A 26,192-nucleotide genomic window follows, 5' to 3' on the forward strand; every position below is an offset into this window, starting at 1 on the left:
AAAGCTAAACAGATTTGTAAATTACTTCTATTAAAAAATCTTTACCCTTCTAGTACTTTTTAGCAGCTGTATGCTACAGGGGATATTCTTTGCTTTTTGAATTTCTTTTTTGTCTTGTCCACATTACTCTCTGCTGACACCTCTGTCTGTGTGATGAACTGTCCAGAGCAGCATAGGTTTGCTATGAAGATTTTCTCCTGCTCTGGACAGTTCCTGATACGGGCAGCAGGTGTCAGCAGAGAGCACTGTGGACAAGACAAAAGAAGAAATTCAAAAAGCTAAGAATTTCCTCTGTAGCATAAAGCTGCTAAAAACTATTGGAAGGATAAAGATTTTTTAATGGAAGTAATTTACAAATCGGTTTAACTTTCTGGCACCAGTTGATTAAAAATAAAAAAATAAAAATGTTTTCCAGTGGAGTACCCCTTTAAGATGAGAGTAACCAATGTAATCGTCGAGAAAAAATTTGAAGAAGGAAAGCATAAATATTTACGGTATGTTCTGATAGTTGCACTAATAGTAATTAAAGGATTACTGCGGAGTATTTTTTTATTTTTATTTTTTCAAAACCAACTGGTGCCAGAAAGTTATAGAGTTGTAAATTACTTCTATTAACAAAAATCTAAATAGCTGCTGTATGCTCCAGAGGAAGTTGTGTAGTTCTTTCCAGTCTGACCACAGTGCTCTCTGCTGTCATCTCAGTCGGGAATTGTCCAGAGGAGGAGCAAATCCCCATAGCAAACCTCTCCTGCTCTGGACAGTTCCTGACATGGACAGAGGTGGCAGCAGAGTGCACTGTGGGCAGACTAGAAAAAACAATACAACTTCCTCTGGAGCATACAGCAGTTGATAAGTACTGGAAGGATTAACAATGGATTAACAATATTAGATAGAAGTCATTTATATATCTGTATAACTTTCTGGCACCAGTTGATTCAAAAAAGCATTAGATTAAACTGAATATGTAAAGCTTAAAATGTAAAATGCACAAAATAATCTTTTCTTCTCAATCACACAGAAGCAGCAAACATGAGTAGCGACGCGGAGATGGCCATTTTTGGCGCGGCTGCTCAGTTTCTCAGGAAATCTGAGAAAGAGAGGGTTGAGGCCCAAAATCGCCCATTCGATGCCAAAACATCTTACTTCGTGATTGACCCAAAAGTGATGTACGTGAAAGGAGTTATTCAGAGTCGTGAAGGAGGAAAAGTCACCGTAAAGAAGGAAGATAACACCGTAAGTTCTATAGGGTGGGGATTCAGTGGAATAATATAAATATATATACAGTGTACATATAATATCGATATGGCACAGCTCACACGTTCGCCCCTCCAGCGTCTCGGACTGAACCGGACCTTGGTTCAGATAATACTGGTAAGAGCAAAGAATTTCCATCGCGGATGTCAAGCAATACGAAAATGTATTCAGCCATAACACCAAACGATGACAAGTGACGCGTTTCGGCCGCAATCAACGGCCTTAGTCTTACCAAAGACTAAGGCCGTTGATTGCGTCCGAAACGCGTCACTTGTCATCGTTTGGTGTTATGGCTGAATAAATTTTCGTATTGCTTGACATCCGCGCTGGACATTCTTTGCTCTTATAAGTGTATATATATATATATATATATATATATATATATATATATATATATAATGCTAAATGTCTAAATGTCTCATCTCACAATGTATAAATGTCTCATCTCACAATGTTTATTTTTTCAACACAGACTGTAACAGTGAAGGACGATGAAATTTTCCCCATGAACCCTCCAAAGTACGATAAAATTGAAGACATGGCCATGATGACCCACTTGAATGAACCTGGTGTCTTGTATAACCTCAAAGAGCGTTATGCAGCCTGGATGATCTACGTAAGTATTAATATTGCCTAATGATACAGAACGTCACTCTTTGGCACTACTATGGGCATCATTGTGTACGCCTATAAATGGTTAACACTCATTATTAGATATGTGTTGGCAGAACCCTCCTGTCTCTCCCCTCTATAACAGATGGTGTCAGAATGATCGGGGAAGGGTTGTTGGATTTCAACTGTCCAAACCTTTTTGTTATTCCTCAAGCTGACTGACAAGCAATGTTCCCTCTGTGAATTTTGCTGTAAAGAGTCAACTAGTCAGCTAGAATTGTCAATGGGTTAATGGGAAAGTCTTTAGGATCTAGGGCAGAGAAGAGGTAATGTCAAAAGTCGAAATAGTGGGTGCTCTAGGGCAGGGAGGTGATTTTTCCCCCCCTCAGTTACAGTCTATTGTTTAAATGGTCATCAGGTCACCTATCAAGACTTGTCACCTAAAACAACATCTGAAAAAACATCATGCGGAAAGACAAGAAAAAAAAACTGTAACCCAAAAACAAAAAACAAAACATAACTGGTCATAGACTTACAATTTCCACCTTTGTGCATATTTCCAAACAGGGAAGTAATAGAGAAGCCTGTGCAGCTGTTCAGATAAATTACAATCATTAAATAGCTTAGGGTGCCCTGACTACACAGCTTTTTGCAGCTGCTCCTGTTCCCGAGATATGAGAGTTTTTCCTATGTCTGGCAACGCAGTTAATTGTCAGATGGGCGTGAACTTAATTTTAATAATGGGAGTTCATATGAGGTGATGAGCAGGATCATTATTCAGGGGGTGTAAATACCTAATACCCACCCTTCAATGTAATGCATTAACACCCTCTGACTGTATAATCCTGCCCATCACTCCTCTTATTAAAATCAAGGTACAGCCCATATGACAAACATAGTATAAACCCATGTATCTCAGGAATGGGGAGGCCTATCAATATTCTGTAAAAAGATGTGTGATCAGGGAACCATAAGCTATGAGCCAAAATAAACAATAAGCAAGCACGATAATGTCTTTATTCTTTTTGTAGACATATTCTGGACTCTTTTGCGTCACAGTTAATCCCTACAAGTGGCTGCCTGTGTACAACCCAGAGGTGGTGGCTGGATACAGAGGCAAGAAGCGTCAGGAGGCCCCACCCCACATCTTCTCCATCTCTGATAACGCCTATCAGGCCATGTTGACTGGTGAGTGGGGCTCATTTGAAAGCTGATCCAGTGGTTTATGTGGGCATACATAGTACTTGGTGGTCAGCAGCACATCTCCCCATATTCAGGAGGATGTGTTGAAAAGTCACCAATGCAGTGTGGGAAGGGCCTTCTACCCAGTGCCAATAGATTTGTGTTAAAGGACCTTAACTCTACCAAAAATGGGGGGTTTCCCCACTAAAGTCACTGTTGACATCATTAGAGATTAGACAAATTGTCAAATGATTAGTTATTGTATATAAATAGCATTGTTTGCTAAGAAGGGATTTCCCTTTCAATTGCAATTGTGGCAGACTAGTGGATCAACCCCAGTTTTTACGATATAGAGTAAAGGCCGTTCCACCAATTGGCTGAACTTATCAATTTCAGCAGGAGAAGAACAGTTTAATGTGTATTGGAACTTCCCAACTTTAGTTGGAGGAGAACAGGATCGGGAATGTAGAATTATTTCAACTGCTAGAGCCTTTTGCCAGATTCTGGCAGTGGCTTAGTCTCTCATTTAGAACAAAAGAACGCTTGGCTCACATAGGGGGATGGGGAGATGGCCATCAGTAATTGAAGGTGTATGGCTAAATAGATGAGGTTAGACTGCAAGTCTATGGACCTCTGGCATGGGAGTTCCAGGAACCCGTCTGATCACGTGAGTTTCTGGGCAAGTTTTAGGTGACCAGATTGGGTGACCAGTTTAAATATTTCCTGCTGTTAAGTGAAATAAAAATACCGCTTTAAAGGGGTATTCTGGTGAAAAACAATTTTTTTCATATCAACTGGCTCCAGAAAGTTAAACAGATTTGTAAATTACTTCTATTAAAAAAATCTTAATCCTATCAGTACTTATCAGCTGTTGAGTTGAGTTGTTATTTTCTGTCTGACAACAGTGCTCTTTGCTGACACCTCTGTCTGTCTCAGGAACTGTCCAGAGTAGGAGCAAATCCCCATAGCAAACCTCAAACTCCTCTGGACAGTTCCTAAGATTTTTATCTTCTTATACCGGATATGTTCTTATATTTCCTAGATCGTGAAAACCAGTCCATCCTGATCACGTGAGTACATAGTTACATAGTTACATAGTATGGTTGAAAAAAGACATACGTCCATCAAGTCCAACCAGGGAATTGAAGGGAATGGTGTTAGGGGAAGGGATGTAGTTTTATAATTCTGCATAAGCATTAATGTTATTTTGTTCCAGAAATGTATCTAACCCTGTTTTAAAGCTATTAATTGTTCCTGAGGTAGATTGTTCCATAAATTCACAGTTCTTATGGTAAAGAAGGAGTATGAACACTAGAACCAAGTTCATGAAATCAAGGGGTGTTAGTATAATCCACATCAATCCAACTGCAGTCACATGTCGAAAGCTGACCGAATGACACAACGTAGGGCAGCTCTGTTCTGTGCAAATAAGAGAGAACACAAACCCTCAGGGTCAGCCAGCCTCAGGGTCACTGTATATAAATTTTTTTAAATTTATTTAAAGTTTTTGGTGTCTGTTAGCTTGTTGAGATTATTACAGGTCATCTTGGGGGACTCACACCTTATAAGGTAGACATCACCCTGCGACTAGAGGTGGCAACGAGCTTAGCATCTCCCAATTCAGAACACATACACACTCAGTCCAGCATAACGTACGAGTATATGGAAGGGTCGGGAGAGATAGATGTAGGCTGAATGAGCATTGGGCTGACAGCTACCCGAATTGTATGGCCACCTTTAGGGTTGTGGTTCAGCATTTCACTGGGTGAGACACATATGTAAAGATTGAGCAATGTTTTAGATGAACTTATTTTCTTTGGAAAGCAAAGCACATAACTTGTCTAGGGCCAGGTATTACATTGCTGAACATGCAAACATTAACCCTATTTGCATTCTGCAGTGGAGAATCTGGTGCCGGGAAGACTGTGAACACGAAACGTGTCATCCAGTACTACGCAACAATTGCAGCAGCTGGTGACAAAAAGAAGCAGGAGGAGCAGGCCTCTTCACTAAAGGTCATTTGGATTTCAGTAACTTAAAGGAGTTATCCAGCCTAGAAAAACGAATGGTCTATCTTCCAGATAGGCTACACTGCTCAAAAAAAATTACGGGAACACTTAAACAACACAATGTAACTCCAAGTCAATGAAACTTGTGAAACTTTCCAAGTGTGAAATCCCACTGTCCACTCAGGAAGAACACTGATTGACAATCAATTTCACATGCTGTTGTGCAAATGGAACAGACAACAGGTGGAACTGATAGGCAATTAATAAGACACCCCCAATAAAGAAGTGGTTCTGCAGGTGGTGACCACAGACCACTTCTCAGTTCCTATGCTTCCTGGCTGATGTTTTGTAGGCAGCAGAAGAAACAAAAACGGAACTTATTCCAAGCGCCAGATCCCTCGAGATAGTCAGTCTAACAAAGTAGACCAATTTCCATAAAAGATAACATTTATTCCAAGCATAGATCAACATGTTTCAGACCCGAAACGGGCCCTTCATCAGGACAGAATGCTGATGAAGGGCCCGTTTCGGGTCTGAAACGCGTTGATCTATGCTTGGAATAAATGTTATCTTTTATGGAAATTGGTCTACTTTGTTAGACTGACTATCTTGAGGGATCTGGCGCTTGGAATAAGTTCCGTTTTTGTTTTTTCTGCTGCCTACACTAATACCGGACCAGACGCTGCCTGGGATAGGGGGAATCAAGCTGCAGGATCCCATTTTATGATATATGTGATATCAGATATTGTGCTCTGAGCGCAACATCACAGGGTGAGTGTTTATACCAGGATCTCCCTACCTGTGCCTAACGTACTTCACCAGGGGCGCTATTGTGTTCCTTTTTTTTCTCTGGCTGATGTTTTGGTCTGCTGGCGGTGCTTTCACTCTAGTGGTAGCATGAGACAGAGTCTACAACCCACACAAGTGGCTCAGGTAGTGCAGCTCATCCAGGATGGCACATCAATGTGAGCTGTGGCAAGAAGGTTTGCTGTGTCTGTCAGCGTAGTGTCCAGAGCATGCAGGTGCTACCAGGAGACAGGCAAGTACACCAGGAGACGTGGAGGAGGCTGTAGGAGGGCAACAACCAAGCAGCAGGACTGCTACCTCCGCCTTTGTGCAAAGAGGTAGCCTTTATGCACTGCCAGAGCCCTGCAAAATGACCTCCAGCAGGCCACAAATGTGCATGTGTCCAAACAAATGATCAGAAACAGACTCCATGAGGGTGGTATGAGGGCCCGATGTCCACAGGTGGGGTGTGTGCTTACAGCCCAACACCGTGCAGGACTTTTGGCATTTGCCAGAGAAAACCAATATTGGCAAATTTGCCACTGGTGCCCTGTGCTCTTTACAGATTGAAGCAGGTTCACACTGAGCACATGTGACAGACATGACAGAGTCTGGAGACGCTGTGGAGAACATTCTGCTGCCTGCAACATTCTCCAGCATGAATGGTTTGGCAGTGGGTCAGTAATGGTGTGGGGTGGCATTTCTTTGGGGGGCCGCACAGCCCTCCATGTGCTTGCCAGAGGTAGCCTGACTGCCATTAGGTACCGAGATGAGATCCTCAGACCCCTTGTGAGACCATATGCTGGTGCGGTTGGCCCTGGGTTCCTCCTAATGCAAGACAATGCTAGACCTCATGTGGCTGGAGTGTGTCAGCAGTTCCTACAAGAGGAAGGCATTGATGCTATGGACTGGCCGCCCGTTCCCCTTAATCCGATTGAGCACATCTGGGATGTCTCGCTCCATCCACCACAGACTGTCCAGGAGTTGGCGGATGCTTTAGTCCAGGTCTGGGAGGACATCCCTCAGGAGACCATCCTCCACCTCATCAGGATCATGCCCAGGCATTGTAGGGAGGTCATACAGGCACGTGGAGGCAACTCACACTACTGAGCCTCATTGTGACTTGTTTTAAGGACATTACATAAAGTTGGATCAGCCTGTAGTGTGGTTTTCCACTTTGATTTTGAGTGTGACACCATATCCATTGATAATTTTTGTGTGATTTTGTTGTCAGCGCATTCAACTATGTAAAGACGAAAGGATTTCATTTGATTAGTTCATTCATATAGATTTAGGATGTGTTATCTTAGTGTTCCCTTTGTTTTTTTTGATCAGTGTATTAATATTTGATATTTTCAATTTGTACTGGTGCTCGTCCTTGTAAGCATCATGATTTTCGTAGCACTGGGACAAAGCTCCAGCTGCAAGGGCAAGCACTGGTAAATATTAAATAGGCTGCGGCCTCTACAAATAGGTGATCAGCAGGGGTGCTGGTAGTCAGACCACCACCATTCCAATATCAATGACCTCTCCTGAAAAAAGGCCATAATTTTTTTTTTAAAGCTGGATGATTTCCTAAACTGGACCCATGGCAAACCCCAAAAATTAAGATTACATGATCATTAAATAGCTAGTTCTGATCACATATCTGTTTATGGTTTCTTAATATGCCCTTCTGTCCCTAAGGTAGTGTTTATAGTTTTTTTTTGGGGGGGGAGGTGCTTATATAGTCAGGGGGTGTGTATTAGACATACCTGCTTCTCAATGTACATTCACACCCCTTGATGGTATAATCCTGCCCAAAACCTGATAGTCACTCCCTCATATCTCAGAAACAGAAAGCGTATTCATAAAAAAAGATGTGTGATCAGGACACCCTATGCTATTTAATAACAGTAAAGTCTTAATTTTTTGGGTTTGTTCACAGGTCCTCTTAAAAATACCTCCAGGTAGATATGAACTAGCACTTTTTGTGTCCTGATATATATGCATCTTAGTATTCTAATTTTTGCATTTTTTTGGGCTTAGGGCACTCTTGAAGATCAAATTATCTCGGCTAACCCATTGCTAGAGGCTTTTGGTAATGCCAAGACCGTCAGGAATGACAACTCCTCCCGTTTTGTAAGTTTTAGTAATTCACAATTTTTTTTGCATTGTAACAAAAGATTATCAGTGATAAGTAAGATTCTGTCATTAAAATCTTTAGGGTAAATTCATCAGAATCCACTTTGGTACCACAGGAAAACTGGCATCTGCTGATATTGAAACATGTAAGTAGAAGTAAAATAAATAGAAAATATTAATTACCCCACTTACAAGTTCATATATATATATATATATATATATATATACACACACACACAGATATATATATATATATATATATATATATAGATATATATAGATAGATAGATTTTTTTTAATTTTAACTTATTTTTGTTCATTTAAATTTAAATTTGTATGCTTTTTGTTTTCCCAAGATTTACTGGAAAAGTCCAGAGTAACATTCCAACTGTCTGCAGAAAGGAGCTACCATATCTTCTACCAGATCATGTCCAACAAGAAACCAGAGCTGATCGGTTAGTCACCACACAAGAAATAATATGTCTTTCATTGACTGTGGTTTTGTTTAATAACAACCAATTACAAAACAAAAACTTCTTATTACAGATATGCTACTGATCACAACTAACCCGTATGACTTTTCATTCGTGAGCCAAGGTGAGATCACAGTGGCCAGCATTGATGACCAGGAGGAGTTGATGGCTACAGATGTAAGTCCATTTCCTTATTTAGTTTGGCAAACATTTTTGATAGCAATAAGTTCCCCCAAAACACTTCTGCCTTTTACTTACAGAGTGCCATTGACATTCTGGGGTTCAATCCAGATGAGAAGATTGGCATCTACAAACTGACTGGTGCTGTAATGCACTACGGTAACTTGAAGTTCAAGCAGAAGCAAAGAGAGGAGCAGGCAGAGCCCGACGGCACAGAAGGTTGGTCAAAAGATGTAAATTCAAAAAGGGCTGAACGCATGGTTATCTTGGGACTTTCACTTTTTAAACTTAATTATAATATAAAATGTAAAAAATAGCTCTATGGGGTATACAGGCTGATTCAAAAAGGATGGTGCAAAAGTAAAGGCCTGTAGTTAAAGTAACATTAGCGGTAAATGGCCACAAATCAAAGCAAAACCAGGCTGACTAGTATGGTACTATAGGTGCCACAAACCATGCTATGATGTATCTCCATTGTAACCTGCAAAGATTACATTTACTTCAGGAGCTGAAACCAGACGACAATCCAGAACACTGTGACTCATGAATCCCGGGCTGTAATTTTGCATAATCCTTATTCAATCACTTTGTATATCAACAAATTCTAAACCTGTTTTTCAGTGGCTGACAAGATTGCCTATCTGATGGGTCTGAACTCAGCTGATCTGCTGAAAGCTTTGTGCTATCCAAGAGTCAAAGTCGGAAATGAATATGTGACCAAAGGTCAAACTGTCCAGCAGGTATATCCTGGCAATTTAGTACAAGGATCATAATTTGAATATTGACACAAAACTGACATGGTTATTATTTCCGTTTAGGTGTACAACAATGTTGGTGCCTTGGCCAAGTCCGTCTTTGAAAAGATGTTCTTGTGGATGGTCATCCGTATCAATGAGCAGCTGGACACCAAGCAGGCAAGACAGCACTACATCGGTGTCTTGGACATTGCCGGCTTTGAGATCTTTGATGTAAGTAAATGTAACATCACATGACATCCTGTGTAAATATGCCATTGGTGTAACAAATAATTATGGGAAATATTTTATTATAATCAGTACAACAGCTTGGAACAACTCTGCATCAACTTCACCAACGAGAAACTGCAACAGTTCTTCAACCACCACATGTTTGTGCTGGAACAAGAGGAGTACAAGAAGGAAGGAATTGACTGGGAGTTTATCGACTTCGGCATGGACCTGGCTGCCTGCATTGAGCTTATTGAGAAGGTATTTTTGTCTTTTTTTTAAAATATAGTCAGTTTTTATTTTAATATGAAGGAAAACACTGATCTTATCTATACCCCATATTTTTCACAGCCAATGGGCATCTTCTCCATCCTTGAGGAGGAGTGCATGTTCCCCAAGGCTAGTGACACTTCCTTCAAGAACAAGCTCTATGACCAGCATCTTGGCAAGTGCAAGAACTTTGAGAAGCCCAAACCTGGCAAAGGGAAAGCAGAAGCTCACTTCGCCTTGGTGCACTATGCTGGTACTGTGGACTATAACATCACTGGCTGGCTTGACAAGAACAAGGACCCACTGAATGAGACCGTTATTGGGCTCTACCAGAAGTGTTCAATGAAACTCTTGGCTTTCTTGTATTCTGCACATGCACAAGCAGAAGGTGGTAATATTATGTCACTTTTAGATGTACTAACATATCAAAACACGTGCCAATAAAACACATCCCACATCCTAACAATATTTTATGTGGTTTAGAGGCTAGTGGAAAGAAAGGTGCTAAGAAGAAGGGTTCCTCCTTCCAGACTGTGTCTGCTCTTTTCAGGGTATGTATAAAACACTTCAGATGTTTCAAGATTTGTATCTATATTTTATGTTGGATTTCCTCATGTATATAATTTCATGTATCTAAAGGAAAATCTGAACAAGCTGATGTCTAACTTGAGAAGCACCCACCCCCACTTTGTACGTTGTCTGATCCCCAATGAAACCAAAACCCCAGGTAAGATATTTAAGGTTCCATAAAAGAGGTTTTCCTAGTAATATTTTTTATTATAAAGAACTGGATTCAGGCTCATGTAAAATAGGGAAAAAACATACTTACCTTTACCACTCTCCTGCCGCTGTCACATTTTTGATCTCCACTGTGCCAAACTTCTTTGTATTGTTGCCGGCACAAGGACCTGCCCAGTCAACAATTTCGTGGCAAAGACAGAGAAACTGTTGCAAGTGATTGACTGAGCAGGCAGCTGTATTTTACAGCAGCCTGATTCTTTATAAAAAATATTATCAGGAATATCCCTTTAAAGAAATAATAATGCTTATTGGTTAAGTACTTACAAGTTATTTTGTCTGTATAGGTGCTATGGACCATCACCTTGTCATGCACCAGCTCAGGTGTAATGGTGTGCTTGAAGGCATCAGGATTTGCAGGAAAGGATTTCCCAGCAGAATCCTCTATGCTGACTTCAAACAGCGGTATGGATGAAACATTTACCTTGATTGATATTAGCAGAAACAATAGTTACAGGTAGAAACGGACTTTAAACAAAGCCAATCTATCCCACATGTTAATACAGTTACAAGATCCTCAATGCCAGTGCTATTCCAGAAGGTCAGTTCATTGACAGCAAGAAGGCTTCAGAGAAACTTCTTGGATCCATCGATGTTGACCACACACAATACAAGTTTGGGCACACTAAGGTATGTTTTTTAAATTATATATTTTTATATTATGGAAATAATTCAAAAAAAGACTTCATTTTATATCAAATTCTATGTCTTGTAGGTCTTCTTCAAGGCTGGTCTGTTGGGTACTCTTGAAGAAATGCGAGATGACAAGTTGGCACATCTGATCACTCGCACTCAGGCCATGTGTAGAGGATACCTCATGAGAGTTGAGTTCAAGAAGATGATGGAGAGGAGGTAGCTTCAACTTAAGATTTAGAACAATACAATACAAGTTCTGTTTTACATTTTTTTTTTTTGGACCATTCTGTGATAAATATATGATTTGTTTCCAGAGAGTCTGTCTTCACCATTCAGTACAATATCCGTGCTTTCATGAATGTCAAAACATGGCCTTGGATGAAACTTTATTTCAAGATCAAACCCCTTCTGAAGAGTGCTGAGTCTGAAAAAGAGATGGCCAACATGAAAGAGGAGTTTGAGAAAACAAAGGAAGCCTTGGCAAAGTCAGAAGCAAAGAGAAAGGAGCTGGAGGAGAAGATGGCAAAAATTCTCCAAGAGAAGAATGACCTGCTGCTCCAAGTTACATCTGTAAGTGGTTGATCTGAATGGATCCCACCATACATGGCTGTAGATCTGTATTATAGAAACATATTAGGAAACAGGGATGAACTTGGTTTCCACTGTTTTTTGCAGGAATCTGAGGGTCTGGCAGATGCAGAGGAAAGATGTGAAAATCTCATCAAAGCTAAGATCCAACTGGAAAGCAAAATCAAAGAGATCAATGAGAGGCTAGAAGATGAAGAAGAATCAAACGCTGAACTCACTGCCAAAAAGAGGAAACTGGAGGACGAGTGCTCCGAACTGAAAAAGGACATTGATGATCTGGAGCTGACACTGGCCAAAGTAGAAAAGGAGAAACATGCCACAGAAAATAAGGTATTCACTAAAATGTACAGCATATTATGGCAGATTATTCTACCTATAGATCACAGATGAAATGTGTTGATCACTTTATGGTCAGTGGGTACTGGCAATAAACTAATCCCATGTTGTTCCCTGCTGTGATCATCAGGAGAACCTAGTAGCAAGCTACCCTTACACATATAAATAGATGTTGACTACCGATTATGTTGGGATCAGCTGACTATATAATGTATATGGTGGAATCCTGACTTTCCTGGGATGACAGATATCAGGGGACAGGGATTCTAATGTTATTGGGAAGACAAGAACAGTCTTGGGGCAACTTTGTACCCTCCTCCCATTGAGAACACATCTTTGCTTGGCTGTACCTATGAGTATGGCCAGCTTAATCCTAGACAATACCACTACTGAAGAAATAAGCATTACAGTCACTACTAAAATCAAAAGCTGTTCATGCTAGGCAAGGACTGATGGTCTTTGACAATTTTTGTACGTGGTCTCCACCTTTTGGTTGAACTGAGGATCCCTTACTATTAAATAGAATTCCCCAATAAGCTATTGGAAATGGGTTTTCTAAACCAGAAAATTCTCTTGGGTCAATCCTCCGCAACAAGCTGATTGTGACTGCAGGAACCTCATAAAATCAAGTGTTATTAATGATAGAGCTATGTAAATAAAACATTTAGACACCCAGGGCATACCTGTAACACATATAAGTCAATGGTTCTCCATTTTTAGAACAATTCTTTATTAATGCCCTCTATAAATCTTACATGCCTTTGTGCAAGTGGAAATACGTTATTTATGGAGAATGTCTCAACCTCATACATGGTAAATTAGTGCACCAGACATGATAAAATACTACTTACTAGCTTCGATTTTTTTAACATACAGGTGAAAAATCTGACAGAAGAGATGGCTGTGCTTGATGAAAACATTGCTAAGCTAACCAAGGAAAAGAAAGCTCTCCAGGAAGCCCACCAACAAACCTTGGATGATCTGCAAGCTGAAGAGGACAAAGTCAACACCCTAACAAAGGCCAAAACAAAGCTGGAACAACAAGTGGATGATGTGAGCAGAATTATTTGGTTCTATATATAAAAAAGACTGGGTCGTAATCATTTGGCTATTTTTCATGTACATATTTTATTGTAGCTTGAAGGATCATTAGAGCAAGAGAAGAAGCTTCGCATGGACATGGAGAGGTCTAAGAGAAAGCTGGAAGGTGACTTGAAATTATCTCAGGAGTCTTTGATGGACTTGGAAAATGACAGACAACAACTGGATGAAAAACTTAAAAAGTAGGAACATAAAGTAATGATGGTCATAAGTGGGTGCTGGAGAAGACTTCATATATTCAGTGCATTTTGTTTTTCTGCTAATGAACAGGAAGGACTTTGAAATCAGTCAGTTCCAGAGTAAGATTGAGGATGAACAGGCTCTGGGAGCTCAGCTCCAAAAGAAAATTAAGGAGCTCCAGGTACAATTTTACAGTCTTTCGCGGAACATGATCCAAATTCCTATTCACTATGTCTTGTTATACCATACTTTATTTTACAATTAAACTATAGGCTCGTATTGAGGAACTGGAGGAAGAAATTGAGGCAGAGCGTGCATCTCGTGCCAAGGCGGAGAAACAACGTTCAGACCTCTCAAGAGAGCTTGAAGAGATCAGCGAGCGCCTGGAAGAAGCTGGTGGTGCAACCTCTGTTCAGATCGAGATGAACAAGAAGCGAGAGGCTGAATTCCAGAAAATGAGACGTGACCTGGAAGAATCCACCTTACAATATGAAGCCACTGCTGCATCTCTCCGTAAAAAGCATGCTGATAGTGTCGCTGAGTTTGGGGAACAAATTGATAGTCTGCAGCGAGTCAAACAGAAGCTGGAAAAGGAGAAGAGTGAACTCAAGATGGAGATCGATGACCTTGCCAGCAACTTGGAAACTGTCTCCAAAGCCAAAGTAAGTGCATCTTTTGTTGGATTTGACTTACTTTAAATCTCAGTATTGAGGATGGACCCTTAAATTGTTTAGGTTTAACGTAAATTAGGAGTCTTAATATTTTTATGTCTAACAGGCAAACTTTGAAAAAATGTGCAGAACCCTTGAGGACCAGTTTAGTGAAGTAAGAACCAAAGAAGAAGAGCATCATAGAATGATCAATGACCTCAATGCACAGAGAGCTCGTCTTCAGACAGAAAATGGTACTAATCTATAGAAAACCTAATTCTTTATGTAGTTTACATCTATACATACACCACTTTACCAACTTAGTTGCTGTTAATTTATTTACAAAGGTGAATATAGTCGCCAGCTTGAAGAGAAAGAGTCACTTATTTCTCAGCTCTCCAGAGGGAAACAAGCTTTCACTCAGCAAATTGAGGAGCTGAAGAGGCATCTTGAGGAGGAAGTAAAGGTATTGGGACACTTTTAAGCAAACATGACCTTTTGGTTTGAACCACATCATAAAATCACTTTTATTTCAATGTTTATTGTTTTTTTTTCTCCTAAAGGCCAAGAATGCCCTTGCTCATGGGCTGCAATCATCCCGCCATGACTGTGACCTACTCAGGGAACAATATGAAGAGGAGCAGGAGGCCAAGGGTGAACTTCAGCGTGCTCTCTCCAAGGCCAACGCAGAAGTTGCCCAATGGAGAACAAAATATGAGACTGATGCCATCCAGCGCACAGAAGAACTGGAAGAAGCCAAGTAGGTTCCACATTTAATATACAGTACATAAAGAAATGTTTTATATTTTTTTGAATAATTGCATACTGTGGCCACTGGAAGATGCAAAATGGCCTTGTAGCACAAATCTGCCCAAGAGTCAACATCTTATCTAAGTAAAAGTAAATTTTCTGTGCACTTTATCATGGACATTTTGTATAACAGGAAGAAGCTTGCTCAGCGCCTCCAGGAAGCTGAGGAGCAAATTGAGGCTGTGAACTCAAAATGTGCCTCTCTGGAAAAGACCAAACAAAGACTTCATGGTGAAGTTGAAGACTTGATGGTGGATGTAGAACGCTCTAATGCAATGTGCGCCGCCCTGGATAAAAAGCAGAGGAACTTTGACAAGGTTTGGGCCCAATGTTCTTATGCAGAGAGTAGACAGTATTTGATGCATTGTTTTATTAAGCATAGCCTACATAAAATGTTTTGGATGTTCAGGTGCTGGCAGAATGGAAGCAGAAATATGAAGAGACTCAGGCTGAATTAGAGGCCTCCCTAAAAGAGGCTAGATCACTTAGCACTGAAGTCTTCAAGATGAAGAACTCATATGAAGAGGCATTAGACCAGCTTGAGACTCTGAAGAGAGAAAACAAGAACCTTCAACGTAAGTAAACGAGACAATTAACTATCTAGAAGTCACATTCTAATAATGGTCTTCATAGTCATTACGCACATGTATGTATTCTTTGAGTGTCATAAAGAGTATGCTTGGCAGTGGTTTAATTGATATCTTTTATTTTTCAATCAGACGAAATCTCAGACCTGACAGAACAAATTGCATCGTCTGGAAAAATTATTCATGAACTGGAAAAGGCCAAGAAAACAGTAGAGCAGGAGAAATCTGAAATACAGTCATCCTTGGAAGAGGCTGAGGCAACACTGGAGCATGAAGAAGCTAAGATCCTCCGGGTACAGCTAGAGCTGACACAAGTTAAATCTGAAATTGATAGAAAGATTGCAGAGAAAGATGAAGAGATCGATCAAATCAAGAGAAACAGCCAACGAGCTTTGGAGTCCATGCAGAGCGCTTTGGATGCTGAGATCAGAAGCAGGAATGATGCTCTGAGGTTGAAGAAGAAGATGGAAGGAGATCTTAATGAAATGGAGATCCAACTAAGCCATGCCAACCGCCAGGCTGCAGAGGCCCAGAAACAACTCAGGAATGTTCAGGGACAATTAAAGGTGAGATAATAAAAGATCAATGTGATTGGAATTTAAGACGAGAATGCCAATTGGATGACTTATTGAATCAATTCCAAATTAGGATGCCCAACTCCACCTTGATGATGCCATAAGAGTAAGTGAGGACCTGAAGGAACAGCTGGCTATTTCTGAAAGGAGAAACAACCTGATGAGTGCAGAAATTGAAGAGATGCGGTCTGCCCTGGAACAGACAGATCGTGCCAGAAGGGTGGCAGAACAGGAGCTTGTCGATGTCAGCGAACGTGTCACGTTGCTTCATTCCCAGGTTAGTAGGTTTTTATGGTTTCTCTGAAATTTTGATGAATAATTTTCAAGAACAATATTCAACACATAGTAACTTACCATTTATTCCACCAGAACACCAGCCTTATAAACACTAAGAAGAAGCTGGAAACTGATGTCTCCCAATTGCAAAGTGAAGTGGAAGAAGCCATCCAAGAATCCAGGAATGCAGAAGATAAAGCTAAGAAGGCCATTACAGATGTAAGTTTTCATAACCAATCAAACAATGTAATGAAGAAAAAAATAAATTTCAGTTATCCTTTTCAACTTCAAACTTTGTCAGGCGGCTATGATGGCTGAAGAATTGAAGAAGGAACAGGACACCAGTGCTCACCTTGAAAGGATGAAGAAGAACCTTGAGCAGTCAGTGAAGGATCTCCAGAATCGCCTGGATGAGGCTGAGCAGTTGGCTCTAAAAGGTGGCAAGAAACAACTCCAAAAACTGGAGGCCAGGGTGAGTCCAAGTTGTGTTATATACTTAAAATACACAAAGCGAAGACCAAATTGTGGTAATCTCAGCCACATCCTCATTTCCATGTTTATGGTCCAAAAGTGAAGTTATGCCTTTACAGAACATTTATGGTATTATAATGCATTACAGGTGCGGGAACTTGAGAATGAACTTGATGCAGAACAGAAAAGAAGCTCTGATGCAGTCAAGGGTGTACGTAAATTTGAGAGAAGAGTCAAGGAACTGACCTACCAGGTTTGCAAATTTTTCTTTATTTACTATTACATTTACAAAATGTCACCAAAATGTCAGATATAAATAGGATTGACTGATAAAACACATTACGTGGATGAAGCAGCCAATGGTTCTGTAGATGGGGGGGGGGGGGGATTTCATAAATGACAGATGCCCTTAGGAAGATTTAGTGCAAGAATTATCGGTTTCAGCAATTTTTTTTTCTTTACTATTTCATTTCACAGTCTGAGGAGGACAAGAAGAACGTGTTCAGGCTTCAGGACTTAGTGGACAAGTTACAAATCAAAGTCAAAGCTTACAAGAGACAAGCAGAAGATGTTGTAAGTAGATCAAGTACCCTACATAATTTACCATTTTAGATTAAACACACAAGATCTTCTCTAAAAAAAACAAATCTTTATCTAATATTTTAGGAGGAACAGGCCAACGTCCATATATCCAGATTCAGGAAGACTCAACATGAGCTGGAAGAGGCTGAGGAACGTGCCGACATTGCTGAATCTCAGGTCAACAAACTAAGAGCCAAGAGCCGTGACATCGGCAAGGTAAGGACTTCAGAGCTTCATATGACTTTATGTTCTTTATTATTATAAATGGATTTATATTGAATCATGCCCATATATTAGATAGTATAAATATTTATCAAAATTCACCAGTGATGGGAATTATTGTGGTTTCCATTTATCACCTCTACCAGAAACTGAGTGAGCCGAGCCCAGAGAACCTAGCCGCACTCCGAACTTTGGGGTGACAGTGGCTCCCAAACTTTCGTACATTACCAGGTTTGGCTTGTTCAAACTTGACAATGGCAGAAATAATAACAAATGGGGTGAGGAACACATGGCAATTTGGCACCAAAATGAAAGGAAGAAGTACTGGGAACACTGAGATGACATCAGGGTAGCCCAGCATACCTTGCAGCTCAGCAACAATTACATGACCCCAGGTTATCCAATCATTGCTTGCATTTATATATAATACAGCTCCCATACCAATGAGGACACAGCATTTAGGTAGGTTTAAGAGGCTGATTAAGCCCCATTTACTGCACTGCGTCTGCCATTTTGGAGAGAGAAAGCTAAGAGAGAGAGCAAGGAATACTGATCCCAGAAAACCTTCACAAATCCCATAGAATTACAAAGCAAGCTCAGCAAAGCATTAAATCAGTGGGCTGGTCTCAGACAGTGATCTTCTGTCACCTGCAATACAGGCGATGCACTACAAATCCCAACAGTGAATTAGCCAATAAAAGCTATCATATTTCAAACTCCTAGCAAACTGAAAAAAGCAGTGGGCTAAATACATATTAAAAGCATTGTGAAGGCAGAATAGCCATCTAAGGCTCAGTTACGTGTATTTACTGGGGTTAATTGAACATAAAGTATTTCTACTTGGGTTTAACATAACTACGCAGTTAAAAGCATTAAGAGAAAATTCACCCAAAAAACTGAAAATGTACCTTTAATAAAAAATATGTCTGATCCCAGATCTTTAACCACCTAGATTAGATACCACTGTCAAAAGTGACCACAACCTCTGGGTGTTTAGACAGTGGGTCTCTTTTGTCACACAATAGCACCCCCCCCTCCCCCCTCAACACACACGCACACAGGATTCAAACACAGGGCACTGTTTGGTCATGGAAACCAAGGGCTTAGGGAAAGTCTCCTCCCCTGGGAAACTTAGGCTATGTTCACACACACACACACACACACACACTGGGCCTCATTTACTAAGCTGAAACTGACCAGTATTTGTCTGGTTATTTTGTCTGAGACATGTCTGAGACATGTCTGCGCCAGTGTGCGCCTGAAAAATCCGACAAACCCCCCAAAAGGGGCGTGGTCTGTCACAAAAGGGGGCATGGCCGCCCAAAAAGGGGCGTGGTTTCACAACCCAACCGATTTACTATGGAATTCACAGAAAATCCTTTGGGTAAATGGCTGGAAATTTCGACCTAGAAAAAGCTGGTCAGAAAATGTTCCCGACTTTTCCCAATAGCAAATAGAGAGGAATCCTACATGTCTGAAACAACTTTTCCCACTAGTAAAAACCCGAAACTCTTAGTAAATGAGGCCCATTATGTTCACACTCAGTTTGGTCCCTATTTCCCAATTTTTTTTATTAAGAATAAATCAGAAAATAAACATCATTGGTAATCGCTGCATCCAGAAGTGTCCAAACTAATACAATATAGTGTTATATATACTGCACAGTGAATGTGGTGGAAAAGAGAAAGAAAAATGCCTAAATGCTAGAACATGTGTATGAACCCCAAAATAGTCTATAAAAAAAAACTAAAATCGGATTAAAAAGCTAAAATAAAATGTTTAAAATTGGCTGCACCCCTAAGGGGTTAAATAATCAAAGCTGTTTCTGGAATTCCAGTCCTGACACTGAGAGTAGAAATTACGATGTTCACCAACTTTCATCACTAAGTACCTAGGTATAGAGTTTGTTCTTCTGGAGTTAACCCTTATTTTCTTCTCATTGCAGAAAGCAGAAGAGTAAAGCGGACACTGTGATTTACAGAAGACGTTCATATAATATGGACTCAGCTGTAATACTCTGTATGTAAATCTCTATGTTTAGCTCTAGATGCAAATAAAATTCTAAAAACTAAGAAATTCCTTCTGTGGTTCTTTTTTATAGGTAAATCTGTACTATCAAATTAATCTGTATTTTTACATGTTAGATACTAAATGTTTACCAGTTTACCAGCCAGGGATTGGTGGATATTTATTCAGGGGTGAGGCTAGGCCAATAAGAGATTTGTGGACATTTACTCATAGGTGGGGCCTCACCAGTCAGTTGTTGGTGGACATTTACTCATAGGTGGGGCCTCACCAGTCAGTTGTTGGTGGACATTTACTCAACGGTGGGGCCTTACCAGTCAGTTGTTGGTGGACATTTACTCATAGGTGGGGCCTCACCAGTCAGTTGTTGGTGGACATTTACTCATAGGTGGGGCCTCACCAGTCAGTTGTTGGTGGACATTTACTCAATGGTGGGGCCTCACCAGTCAGTTGTTTGTGGACATTTACTCAGGGCTTGGGCCTGGCCAGTCAGGGATTGGTGGTTCAGTGCACTCTCTCCGATGAAGAGAGTGCACATACTCCTATGTATGTAAATCTCTATGTTTAGGTCTAGATGGAAATAAAATTGTAAAAATTATGACATTTCTTCTGTGGTACTTTATTTTTTATAGGTAAATCTGTGCTATCAAATTAATTTGAATTTTTACATGTAAGATAGATACTAAATAAGTGTTTATCAGTTTGCCAGCCAGGGATTGGTGGACATTTAATAAGGGGTGGGGCCTGGCAAGTCAGGAATTGATGGTTCAGTGCCACTGTTGCTGTCAGTTTCCGGTAGGCATTGGCTGAAAGATACAGCTAACACCCACCACATATAGAGGGATCAGCTCTATACTGAGGCTTAGGATGAGCCTGCTCTATATGCAATAACCACCAAGTACTGTTAAAAAAGTATCAATGGTCATTCGGTGGTGTATGATTGAACAAATAGATGATACCAGCATTTCAGATACCAACATCTGTGAATATTGAGTAAAAACCATCTACAATATCAGTCTCCATCACTTCTCTATAAAATGGCTCTTCCTCTGTTTAAGTCAATGGCTTTGATGAATATCAGCAGCATCTCTGATGGTTATACACACATCTTACATAGAAGAATGACAATATAGAAGTTCATCTATAAACCAGCATCCCAAACGTTCCTCGAAACCCCCTACATAAGAATACAGACATACCCTATGAGTAGAGATGATATTATAAGGAAATGTGTCACCATGTTGGTTTCACACCTAATATCTTAAGACACTTAAAATAAATGATATTCTAAGCTTTGTGTTTGTTGCGGATTTGACTCTGTGTAAATCAATGTAACTATATGACTGAACACAGCGGATAATCTGCAGGACCCACGCTGCTTGTGAATGCACCCTAAGGAACAAATCTGTCGTTACTTTACTATGATTGATGCCTAGCTTTTCCTTGATCCCAAAACTAAATCTCCAAAACTCCGGCTAGAAGAAGCGCAAACTAGCGCAAAACAACTTGTCCTGGTGTGCCCCTGCCTCCACCAGTATATGCCTGTATTCTCATGAATAACGTTTGTGGATGGTGAGTGCAACCTCTTTTGACTCTCTTTCATTTGATCACGTTACTATTATTGAGGTGCACCACCGATGTCCACACCTACGCCTCCCCTGCATCAATACTAGTCCGCACTCCTATACAATACCCTAGTCCTGCATGTGCCGGATCCACACAGCTCCAGTTTCCTAAATCTTTATTTACAGAGGTCTTAGGAACAATCCATGCACCCCCCCTCCTCCTTTATTGTGTAGCCAGTTGGTTTAGAACCTTTTCATTGTTTTTAAAGTTTTGAATGTATGTCTTGTACTTGTGGTATGTGTATATATTTAATAAAGATGTATTGTTTATTAACTAATCAATAGGTGTGTGCCTTATATTGTTATATTTCTGGTTGTTTAACCCGTAAAGTATTGTCTTAAGTCGGACCTGTCAGAAGGAAAACAGGGGTGTGGATAAGCACATGACTAGATGGGGCTTCTCGTCAGGATTTCGGACATACCTGTTCTATCTCTATACTCCTTTGCAGTGCTGAGATACAAGTCTTTCTGGTATTATGCAAATGAGGCTTAAGTTCTTTTCCCAGCATTTGAGCCTCATTTGCATATCAGCAAAAAAGCCTTAGATTTTGATACTGGAAAGAAGTATAGAGGTAAAGGGAATAACTGGAATCCCGATGATTTGCCCCATCTAGGAATGTGCTTATTATACCCGCTTTCCTGCTGAAAGATCGGCTTTAGGAAGGTTAAATTGTATATACAGCCACCAGGTGGCGATGTGCTCAGCCATGTGCATTAGATAGATAGATATGAGATAGATATGAAATAGATAGATATGAAATAGATAGATAGATAAAAGTAGAAAGGACGCAAGCACACAAAATCTTCAATGGAAAAACTTGTGATTTATTCCATCCTTAGCAAGACAAATAAAGTGCTACGTTTCAGGCAACCGAAGATGGTGGAGTGAGACCACTGAAACGTAGCACTTTATTTGTCTTGCTAAGGATGGAATAAATCACAAGTTTTTCCATTGAAGATTTTGTGTGCTTGCGTCCTTTCTACTTTTATTGAAGTTGTGGAGTCCCTAACCAAGTCCCCTATGAATGCTTGCACCTCAAAATTACTTGAATGTGGACGGGCGGATGTGCTGCTTTTCTGGAATACTAGATAGATAGATAGATAGATATTAGATAGATAGATATGAGATAGATAGATATGAGATAGATATGAGATAGATATGAGATGAGACAGATAGATATGAGATAGATAGATATGAGATAGATAGATATGAGATAGATAGATATGAAATAGATAGATATGAGATAGATAAATATGAGATAGATAGATATGAGATAGATAGATAAATAGATATGAGATAGATAGATAGATATATAAGATAGATAGATATGAGATAGATAGATATGAGATAGATTAGATAGATATGAAATAGATAGATTAGGACAATGCCTTTAAATAATTTAGCTAAACAACCATAGAAATCAGAAATGGACCAAACCTCCCACCCACATACTCATAAATACAGGTATGTGTCCTACTATACAGGAATACACTACTCATCACTGCCCTGGATTCCTACTATACAGGCATACACTACTCATCACTGTCCTGGATTCCGACTATACAGGTATACACTACTCATCACTGCCCTGGATTCCTACTATACAGGTATATACTACTCATCACTGTCCTGGATTCCTACTATACAGGTATACACTACTCATCACTGCCCTGGATTCCTACTATACAGGTATATACTACTCATCACTGTCCTGGATTCCTACTATACAGGTATACACTACTCATCACTGCCCTGGATTCCTACTATACAGGCATACACTACTCATCACTGTCCTGGATTCCTACTATACAGGTATACACTACTCATCACTGCCCTGGATTCCTACTATACAGGTATATACTACTCATCACTGTCCTGGATTCCTACTATACAGGTATATACTACTCATCATTGCCCTGGATTTATACTATACAGGTATACACTACTCATCACTGTCCTGGATTCCTACAATACAGGAATACACTACTCATCACTGTCCTGGATTCCTACTATACAGGTATATACTACTCATCACTGTCCTGGATTCCTACTATACAGGTATACACTACTCATCACTGTCCTGGATTCATACTATACAGGTATATACTACTCATCACTGTCCTGGATTCCAACTATACAGGTATACACTACTCATCACTGCCCTGGATTCCTACTATACAGGTATACACTACTCATCACTGTCCTGGATTCCTACTATACAGGTATACACTACTCATCACTGTCCTGGATTCCTACTATACAGGTATACACTACTCATCACTGTCCTGGATTCATACCATACAGGTATATACTACTCATCACTGTCCTGGATTCCAACTATACAGGTTTATACTACTCATCACTGTCCTGGATTCATACTATACAGGTATATACTACTCATCACTGTCCTGGATTCCAACTATACAGGTATACACTACTCATCACTGTCCTGGATTCCTACTATACAGGTATATACTACTCATCACTGTCCTGGATTCCTACTATACAGGTATATACCACTCATCACTGTCCTGGATTCCTACTATACAGGTATACACTACTCATCACTGTCCTGGATTCATACTATACAGGTATATACTACTCATCACTGCCCTGGATTCCTACTATACAGGTATACACTACTCATCACTGTCCTGGATTCCTACAATACAGGAATACACTACTCATCACTGTCCTGGATTCCTACTATACAGCTATATACTACTCATCACTGTCCTGGATTCCTACTATACAGGTATACACTATTCATCACTGTCCTGGATTCCTACTATACAGGTATATTTGTAATGCACTGTAATGTATACAATATTATCGTCATCATGGGATTCTTCTCCGTGTGTATCGATTATATAACTACACATTCTGAGATATACTTATTACTGATATAGCTATGACCAATTCTAATAGAGTGTGGATTATAATAATACTTCTATATATTGTTATTATTACTTTTACCTCTATTACTATGACTAAGTGTAATAAAAAGCGGATTATAATAATACTTCTATATATTGTTATTATTACTATTATCTCTACTACTATGACTACGTGTAATAAAAATCGGATTATAATAATACTTCTGTATATTGTTATTATTACTATTACCTCTATTACTATGACTAAGTGTAATAAAGTACGGATTGTGGTTAATATTTCTATAAACTGTTATTATTATTACTTCTATTTATATGACTAATTGTACTAAAGTGGGAATTATAATAATACTTTTGTATATTATTACTATTAACCCTATTACTATGACTAATTGTTATAAAGGGCGGATTATAATAATACTTTTGTAAATGATTACTATCACCGCTAGTACTATGACTTATTGTAGCAAAGTGCGGATTATTATAATGCTTTTGTATATTATTACTATGATTAATTATAATAAAGTGCATATTGTAATATATTATTACTATGACCTCTATTACTATAACTAATTCGGATTATAATAATACTTTTGTATATCATTACTTTGACTAATTACAATAAAGTAAGAATGATAATAATATTTTTATATATCCTCACAATGACTAATTGTAATAAAGTGAGTGTTATAATAAAACGTTTGTATATTCTTACTCTGACTAATTGTATTACGGTGCGGATTATAAAAATACTTTTATATATCCTTACTCTGACTAATTGTATTACGGTGCGGATTATAAAAATACTTTTATATATACTCACAATGACTAATTGTATTACGGTGCGGATTATAATAATACTTTTATATATCCTTATAATGATTAAGTGTAATAAAGTGTGTATTATAATAAAATGTTTGTAGATCATTACTATGACTAATTGTTATAAAGTGTGGTGAGTAGAAGTCTTACCTCTTACCTCTTGAGTTTGGGGCAGTGAAAGAGGCTACAAGCGTGTGTCCTATCCTCTTATATACCCCCCACCTCATCCTCATCTGAAATCACAGATATAATGAAATCTATATTTGGTCATTAATACTGGATGCAATAAAAACCAGCTGGAGAAGTGCAGACGCAGGGGTAATATAACTGGTGTTGGCTATTAGGATTTCACATATGGACAAGTCATTTTTGTGTGAGCATCATCTCAGGTTTTCCTGGATCAAATATTTCCTCCTGGACTGCAGCTCCTTCCCCTGCTGTAATTTGCCCAAAATACATTGTGTCACTTATAAGCCAGATAGAATTTAGCAGTCACTTACTATAGCAAAGATTATACCCACATTCCAACGTATGAAATATTTGATTTCATGTCAGAGTGAAAATATTTACATAATTTAGTTATATATTTTTTTTTGCCAATGTATACAACTATGATCAAAATATTTTAAAAAAATAATTAAAGGGGCACTCCACTGCACTAAAATGTGCCCCCTATCCAAAGGATAGGGGATAAGTTTTAAATCAACGGGGGGTTTCTGACCGCTGAGACCCCCGCGATCTCCTGCACGGCACCCTCAGGAAGGGAGCATGCCCCCTCTATGTGTAACATCTGAGCTCCGGCCAGACACGCTGGCCATGAGCGCTCTCTAGTCATGTCCCCGCTGCCGGCGGGGCTGGGATTCACATCATGGGACGCGCCCGCATGCGAAACCCAGCCCGTCACTTACCTCCCTGGTCTTCCGGTTCTTGCAGCCCCGGAACGCGTGTCTCCGCCTCCTAGGGCGTGCTTGCCGGAGCTCTTACATTTAAAGGGTTAGTACTCATTTAATTTATTGTCTATATCTGCACCCTGTCTTTACGTATCAGCTCCTCCTTGTTCCCTGCCTTATCTTTGTTGCCTTGTGCCCTAGTGAAAGCATACTGTGTTCCTGACATCCGTGTTCCTGATCCTTGTTCCATTACCTGACCCTGCACCTG

The 26,192-nt window shown here is 39.7% G+C and overlaps 1 protein-coding gene and 1 long non-coding RNA gene across 2 annotated transcripts in view; one reads left to right on the top strand and one right to left on the bottom strand.

Annotated features, from left to right (window-relative positions):
- Positions 1-26,192, bottom strand: part of LOC130297758 (uncharacterized) — a 127,985-nt gene that overhangs the window by 10,569 nt on the left and 91,224 nt on the right. The gene's annotated exons all lie outside the window — the stretch shown is intronic.
- Positions 910-16,752, top strand: LOC130297756 (myosin-4-like). Its single transcript, XM_056550612.1, has 33 exons — positions 910-1,233; positions 1,727-1,870; positions 2,898-3,054; positions 4,091-4,118; positions 4,949-5,078; positions 7,872-7,964; positions 8,050-8,113; positions 8,324-8,422; positions 8,514-8,617; positions 8,701-8,839; positions 9,242-9,360; positions 9,439-9,588; positions 9,676-9,846; positions 9,937-10,246; positions 10,339-10,406; positions 10,495-10,582; positions 10,941-11,058; positions 11,160-11,283; positions 11,369-11,505; positions 11,604-11,859; positions 11,965-12,207; positions 13,090-13,266; positions 13,351-13,496; positions 13,585-13,675; positions 13,767-14,156; positions 14,272-14,398; positions 14,492-14,610; positions 14,708-14,904; positions 15,088-15,271; positions 15,364-15,529; positions 15,674-16,107; positions 16,190-16,393; positions 16,486-16,752. Exons 1-33 carry the CDS (start codon positions 1,030-1,032, stop codon positions 16,708-16,710), a joined length of 5,406 nt encoding a protein of 1,801 aa, XP_056406587.1. The 5' UTR covers positions 910-1,029; the 3' UTR covers positions 16,711-16,752.

This window comes from Hyla sarda, chromosome 13, assembly GCF_029499605.1.
Source record: "Hyla sarda isolate aHylSar1 chromosome 13, aHylSar1.hap1, whole genome shotgun sequence".
Taxonomy (NCBI): Eukaryota; Metazoa; Chordata; class Amphibia; order Anura; family Hylidae; genus Hyla; species Hyla sarda.